This window comes from Oncorhynchus mykiss, chromosome 16 (assembly GCF_057628025.1).
Source record: "Oncorhynchus mykiss isolate SJ-2025 chromosome 16, ASM5762802v1, whole genome shotgun sequence".
In the NCBI taxonomy this organism is placed as follows: domain Eukaryota; kingdom Metazoa; phylum Chordata; class Actinopteri; order Salmoniformes; family Salmonidae; genus Oncorhynchus; species Oncorhynchus mykiss.
In genome coordinates this window covers 48,300,001-48,307,617 of record NC_143037.1, presented here as the reverse complement: position 1 = coordinate 48,307,617, position 7,617 = coordinate 48,300,001, and the positions used below count along the sequence as shown (strand labels likewise).

The 7,617-nt window shown below is 43.6% G+C and overlaps 1 protein-coding gene across 1 annotated transcript in view; it reads right to left on the bottom strand.

The window, feature by feature from the left end:
• Nucleotides 1-486: 486 nt before the first annotated feature.
• Nucleotides 487-7,617, bottom strand: part of LOC110492107 (inactive dipeptidyl peptidase 10) — a 34,874-nt gene continuing 27,743 nt past the window's right edge. The window contains exons 19-25 of the mRNA XM_036947035.2: nucleotides 4,871-4,937; nucleotides 4,376-4,570; nucleotides 4,216-4,270; nucleotides 3,968-4,067; nucleotides 3,816-3,874; nucleotides 1,630-1,702; nucleotides 487-1,487 (exon numbers count right to left, since the gene is read on the bottom strand). Coding sequence (XP_036802930.1) covers nucleotides 1,264-1,487; nucleotides 1,630-1,702; nucleotides 3,816-3,874; nucleotides 3,968-4,067; nucleotides 4,216-4,270; nucleotides 4,376-4,570; nucleotides 4,871-4,937 — 773 coding nt within the window. The 3' untranslated portion in view covers nucleotides 487-1,263. The remainder of the gene's footprint in view (nucleotides 1,488-1,629; nucleotides 1,703-3,815; nucleotides 3,875-3,967; nucleotides 4,068-4,215; nucleotides 4,271-4,375; nucleotides 4,571-4,870; nucleotides 4,938-7,617) is intronic.

Here is a 7,617-nt window from a genome sequence, read left to right as displayed (position 1 = left end):
GAAATGTAACCTGATTGGTCAGTTGAGACTCGTGTGTCTCTATCAATCGAAACGATTGGCTAAGGCAGACGGAAAACTGGAGTATGTTTGAGAACACGTTTCCGTTTCAGTCTGTCACACAATTTAAATAATTTGAGTCAGAGGAAAACCAAAGATGGTAGAGAAACTGTTATTCAAGTATGGTCAGGATATGTTTCTGGACAGGACCATATAAACTCCAGGTGTAGATCTGAATGAATTGGATACATATAAGCAATATGGGGAAAATACACAGCCATATTCTTGCCAAATCTATGGGTTACGGCTGTTGGGGTCTAGGGAGGGTAGGGTAAAAGCACCTGGCACCAACGAGACAGTTGCAAGAAATTCTGCGTGACACAACAGACAGTTCACTATTTCAAACCTGGTACTTTGGCTGAGGCTCCACTTGTCCTCTCCAAAGCCGTCAGTGATGGGGAGCTTTTCCAGGAAACTCACTAAACAATATTGCAAACGAGGACTTGATTCTTTATTGTAAGGGTTTAGTCAAACAAACAAAAAGGAAACATTTCAAGTCGGGCATTCAATTGCAAACAGACTACATGCAGTGCACCATGGCTGTTCCATGGCTTTGATTGGGAGGTGTTGCAGTACACAATACAATGAACAACAAAGTATACATGACTTCAAATTAAATCAAGAAAAACATAACTAACTAGCATGGGAAATACAAAGTCTATAACATCTGCAAGATTGGATACATCTCAGAGTTTGCATGGTGAATGAATAGGCTTGTAAACATATAATGTATTTGGCACATTTAAATGACAGTAGGCCCCTTCTGTATATGCATTACATAACAGCAAAACAGGCTGATTTGAACCAAATTAGGATCTGCAGGATAACAAAACATGAACGAATAGTAAACCACTTTACTTCATGCAGCCATTACGACATGCATGTTTAGACTATTTTGTAAACATTATGTAGAATCAACATTAAGACCTGGCCACGGTCACTTCTTTGATAATGGATCAACACAATGTAAACAATCAGCGCAGACTCAATTCAAACAGCACAAACAAAATAAATGCTATATTCCCAAAGTTACTCATAAGTGGTACAGTGGGCTCAGCTGTGATCTGATATTCTTGGTCCATCTCCACTCCGGTGTTCTTGCTGTGGGAAGAGACTAGTGTCTAGTAGTAGTCTGACCTGGGGTAATGCATAGGAGAGTAGTCCTCACTTCTCAGTATGTCTCTTCAGTACCAGAGGTGGGAGTACTTAGTCGTCCTCCTCATCCTCATCTGGCTCCTCTATGGAGGCCAGGAGGGGGTTATGTCTCAGGCAGGTCTGGAGGTAGTGCACCAGGGTCTGTTGAAAATGCTGGATGCTACGCTGCTCTCTCAGGGTGTGGCCCTCGTCTGGGTACAGCTGCAAGGAGTAGTTGGCCTCTACCTTCACCAGACGGCTCAGGAGCTCCGCACTGTGCTGGAAGTGAACCCGTGCTGCATGCCCAAAGCCAAACAAACACACGAGACACAATAACACAAATTATCAAGTAAGCAGGTCAGGTATTCATCAGTAGAATTTAATATTTCTGAAAAAACATGGACAAATGTAGATGTTAAAAGCAAAGCAAAGTCTCACCGTCTGCAGTCCCATGTAGTAAGAGGAAGTTCTCATCTTTAAGCTTGTGAACATCTTCCAATACAGAGGCCGTCTGAGGGGTCACAACAGAGACAGGAAGGACATTATAACATTACTCTGGACCCTGATCTCTCTTTTGACAAACATATCAAGACTGTTTCAAGGACAGCTTTTATCCTTCTACGTAAACATTGCAAAAATCTGAAACTTTATATCCAAAAATGATGCAGAAAAAAGTATCCATGATTTTGTCACTTCTAGATTAGACTACTGCAATGCTCTACTTTCCGGCTACCCGGATAAAACACTAAATAAACTTCAGTTAGTACTAAACACGGCTGCTAGAATCTTGACTAGAACCAAATCATTTGATCATATTACTCCAGTGCTAGCCTCTCTACACTGGCTTCCTGTTAAGGCTAGGGCTGATTTCAAGGTTTTACTGCTAACCTACAAAGCATTACATGGGCTTGCTCCTACCCATCTCTCCGATTTGGTCCTGCCATACATACCTACATGTACGCTACGGTCCCAAGATGCAGGCATCCTTATTGTCCCTAGAATTTCTAAGCAAACAGTTGGAGGCAGGGCTTTCTCCTATAGAGCTTCATTTTTATGGAATTGTCTGCCTATCCATGTGAGAGACGCATACTCTGTCTCAACCTTTAAGTCTTTATTGAAGACTCATCTCTTCAGTAGGTCCTATGATTGAGTGTAGTCTGGCCTAGGGGTGTGAAGGTGAACGGAAAGGCACTGGAGCGACGAACCGCCCTTGCGGTCTCTGCTGTCTTATCCGGTTTCCTGTGTGAATTTAAGTATGCTCCCTCTAACTCTCTCTCTCTTTTCTCTCGAAGGACCTGAGCCCTAGGACCATGCCTCAGGACTACCTGGCCTGATGACTCCTTGCTGTCCCCAGTCCACCTGCTGTCCCGGGTCCACCTGCTGCTGCTCCAGTTTCAACTGTTCTGCCTGTGGCTATGGAACCCTGACCTGTTCACTGGGCGTGCTACCTTGTCCCGGACCTGCTGTTTTCAACTCTCTCTCTCTACCGCACCTGCTGTCTCTAACTCTGAATGATCGGCTATGAAAAGCTAACTGACATTTACTCCTGAGGTGCACCCTCGACAACCACTGTGATTATTATTATTTGACCCTGCTGGTCATCTGTGAACGTTTGAACATCTTGGCCATGTACTGTTATAATCTTTACCCTTGCACAGCCAGAAAAGGACTGGCCACCCCTCCGGGCCTGGTTCCTCTATAGGTTTCTTCAATGGTTCCTGCCTTTCTAGGGAGTTTTTCCTAGCCACTGTGCTGCATTGCCTGATGTTTGGGGTTTTAGGCTGGGTTTCTGTACAACACTTTGTGACATCAGCTGATGTAAAAAGGGCTTTATAAATACATTTGATTGATTGATTGATTGATTGATTGATTGATTGAACAATTAATCAAATGGCCACCCAAACTACTTGCATTGACACCCCCCCCCCCCCCCCCCTTTGTTATTTGGTTATTTAGATTTATTTAAAAAGGCAAGTCAGTTTAGAACTAATTCTTATTTACAATGACAGACTACCCCGGCCAAACCCTAACCTGGACGACGCTGGGCAAATTGTGCACCACCCTATGGGACTCCCAATCACAGCCGTTTGTGATACAGCCTGGAATCGAACCAGGCTCTGTAGTGACGCCTTTAGCACTGAGATGCAGTACCTTAGACCGCTGCACCACTCAGGAGCCCCCAGCAGTGTAAAAACTTGGGAGTTTTCACACTGCTGATACTCGCTGTTTATGCACAGTCACTTTACCCCTACCTACATGTACAAATTACCTCGACTAACCTGTACCCCTGCACATTGACTCGGTACCTGTACCCCCTGTATATAGCCTCATTATTATTATTTTATTGTCTTACTTTTTATTTAGTAAATCTTTTCCTAACTCTATTTTCTTAAAACTGCATTGTTGGTTAAGGGTTTGTAAGTAAGGTTGTATCACATCCGGTCGTGATTGGAAGTCCCATAGGGCAGCGCAAAATTGGCCTAGCGCTGTCCAGGTTTGGCCGGGGTAGGCCGTCATTGTAAATAAGAATTTGTTCTGAACTGACTTGCCGAGTTAAATAAAGGTAAAATGTTATTTAATAAAAAGTAAGCATATTGGTGTTTGTGGGTAAAGATGATCCTCACCAAGTATGTGTGCTCCTCCTTAGCTGGGGGACCTAGATACCTCTCTGAAAAGGCAGCATCTATAAATGGTAGAACAAGTGTGCTAAGAATTAATGGTTGTTCTGTGCTAGTAGGTTTGACACTATTGTAATGATGATATGGTCTTCACTCACTGTAGAGTTTGAAGTCTGTTATGGGAGCAACGGCGACTGCACATTTAAACAGCTGGTCAGATGCAGCTAGCATCTTGAGGGATAAATAACCACCAAATGCCTGTAGAGAATAACATGAGCAACATAAAACAAAAATACTTATGATTTATGCTTTTGCAACATTATGTACAGTATATGGAACCGATGTGTGCACTTGGTTAGATGACCAGATAACATTGTTTCAATGTTTTCTTAGTAAACAAAGTAACCTTGCCATACAGGGCAATCCGCCGATCATCAATGTAAGGCAATTGCATCAACCACCTGTGGGGGGCCAAACAAAAAACATAATTGTTAATATGTACATTATGTAACCATTTTTAGTATATATAAAATCAAAGCCCATAACATTGTAGGTTGGTAACTAACTCCACGACTCCTAGTTGATCTTTGACTCTGAAGGAGCTGAGCTTGCGAGGATCCACACTGCTGATCTTCTGCCCCCAGCCGACGCCACTCCTTCCATCCACCCAGGCTAAGGCCACGTCATGAGTACTAGCAAGCACCTCAGGCCATCCCATAGCAAACTCCTCCGTCACCGACTGACTGCCTGGAACTCCATCCCTGCGTGACAACAAGAGGAACAGGGTGAGCTGGTTTGGACAAAAATGTCAATTTGGAAGGACTGAGCAAAGGGCAGGGGTTAGAGATTGTAAATGGGATGTGGAAGCCAAACAAGTGAATTAGTGGTTTAGCCTGTTGGTCAACAATGGGGAAATCAATGTCAGTTCAAATTTACGTAATAGGCCGTAAAACTGTAAAAGTGAATCCTTGATATTGGCTCATGTTATGAGGCTTAATACCATACCATTAGCATGTTATAACACCATTGATGAGCTTAATTTATAATGCATACTAACTTACACAATGATGAGGAGAGGGAGCAGCTTGGCCTCATACCTCTGGGGCATAGACAGCTTCAGGTGCAGATCTAAATGAAAACAAACAAAGGTGGGCCCACACTCAGTCTCAGCTGAGATATAGAATATATACATACGCTACCGTTCAACAGCTTGGGGTCACTTAGAAATGTCCTTGTTTTTGAAAGAAAATCACATTTTTTTCCCATTAAAATAACATCAAATTTATCAGAAATACAGTGTAGACATTGTTAATGTTGTAAATGACTATTGTAGCTGGAAACTATCTACAAAGGCAATCAGAGGCCATTATCAGAAACCATCACTCCTGTGTTCTAATGGCATGTTGTGTTAGCTAATCCAAGTTTATCATTTTAAAAGGCTAATTGATCATTAGAAAACCCTTTTGCAATTATGTTAGCACAGCTGAAAACTGTTGTCCTGATTTAAATAAGCAATAAAACTGGCCTGCTTTAGACTAGTTGAGTATCTGGATCATCAGGCCGCAAAACCTGACGGTCCTGGTGGGCATCTTTATTCCCGCGGTGGCTCTGGTGCAGGGCGTAGACCCCCTCCGCCTCTGGCGCCCACCACTTTGGTGGCACCTCTGGTGCGAGGACCCTAGTCACTGACCCCGGACTGGGGACCCTCATTGCATTGTAATTGTAATCCATGGTTTCTGTTTGGGGTATGTACTGTATGTACGGTCACTGTGGGGACGACGTCATCGATGCATTTATTGATGAAGTCAAGGACAGATGTGGTGTACTCCTCAATGCCATTGGAGGAATCCCGGAACATGTTCCAGTCTGTGCTAGCAAAGCAGTCCTGTAGCTTAGCATCTGCTTCATCTGACCACTTCTTTATTGATCCCGTCACCGGTGCTTCCTGCTTTAATTTTTGCATGTAAACCGGAATTAGGAGAATAGAATTATGGTCAGATTTGCCAAATGGAGGACGAGGGAGAGCTTTGTATGCGTCTCTGTGTGTGGAGTATAGTTTGTCCAGAGTTCTTTTCCCTCTGGTTTCACATTTAACATGTGGTGGTATGAAAACAGCTACAAAGAATATAGATGAAAACTCTCTCGGTAAGTAATGTGGTCTGCAGCTTATCCTGAGAAACTCTACCTCAGGCGAGCAATGGCTCAAGACTTCCTTAGATATCGTGCACCAGCTGTTGTTTACAAAAATACATAGACTGGTCTTACCAGACGACGCTGTTCTATCCTGCCGGTACATCATATAATCAGCCAGCTGTATGAGTCACGCTTCCCCGTCTGGCAGTCCGACGAACTAATCTGGGTTTGGCGAGTGCCAGGAGAACGCTATCTGCCCCAATACTTAGTGCCAAATGTAAAACTGGGTGGAGGAGGAATAACGGTCTGTGGTTGTTTTTCATGGTTCGGGCTAGGCCCCTTAGTTTCAGTGAAGGGAAATCTTAACACTACAGCATTCAATGAGATTCTAGACAAATCTGTGTTTCCAACTTTGTGGCAACAGTTTGGGGAAGCCCTTTCCTGTTTCAGCATGACAATGTCCCTGTGCACAAAGAGCGGTCCATACAGAAATGGTTTGTCGAGATCAGTGTGGAAAAACTTGCCTGGCATGCACAAAGCCCTGACTTCAACCTCATTGAACATCTTTGGGATGAAACGGAATGCCGACTGCGAGCCAGGCCTAATCGCCCAACATCCATGCCCAAACTCACTAATGCTCTTGGTGGCTGAATGGAAGCAAGTCCCCGCAGCAATGTTCCAACATCTAGTAAAAGCCTTCCCAGATGAGTGGAACCTGTTATAGCAGCAAAGGGGGGGGGGATCAACTCAATATAAATGCCCATGTTTGACGAACAGGTGTCCACATACTTTTGGTCAAGTAGTGTATAGAGAGATATGTTCAAACTTCATCTAATAGCCAGGGTGTTTATTTGCTTCAATCACTGAACACAACTGGTGCTTTTTAGAGACAGGCTTCTATTTGAGCCAGGCGTCTGTTTCCTTAATAATGCACAAATCTTTTGCTCAGTAAAAGGTTGAAAAGACTACCGCACTGTTTACTGTGACCAGTGTGACCAGTATAAACATCAGAACAAACCCATAGCAGTCGCTATTCACCCCCGATTTCATGTTTCCGCACCACACTTTCACTTGTTGCACCTTGTCGTGCCTTGTACCTCCTGTAGTTGCAGCAAGATCACAGCAGATAGACTTCAGAATTCAATGCTTGTCCTGGTCCCCAGGATGTCAGGAGATGCCTTCAACACCATCCACTAGGGGCCACGTGAGTACGTATTACTTTATTTTTAACCATCAAATTATTTTCTGTTTTGACAACATTAACCCTTACCTACTTTCACTTCACCCATATACATTTATTCCCACACTGCTGTTTCATCCATGGCAATGATGTTGCTCTCCTTTATCTTCTTTTGTAAAATGTTTATGGTGCTCTTCAACAATTAATTTAGACGCAGCGTTTATTTGCTGAAATGCGTGCTGATGCCCGACAATCAAAAGGGACAGGCTGCTATTCAAGACTCAAGAGTTTAATTGAAGTTTTACGGTACACTGTAGCAGAGCTCATCAGTATTCTCCCCCTGAAAATCTGTGTGCGCTAAACTAAAGCACTAGTAAATGAACTCCCCCGAGTCATGTGCGTCATTGTAACAATGAGTTAGTTCATTGAGTATGTGTGCAGTGCACACACCCACACACCCACACACACACAAAAAGCACACACACGCAACCGCAA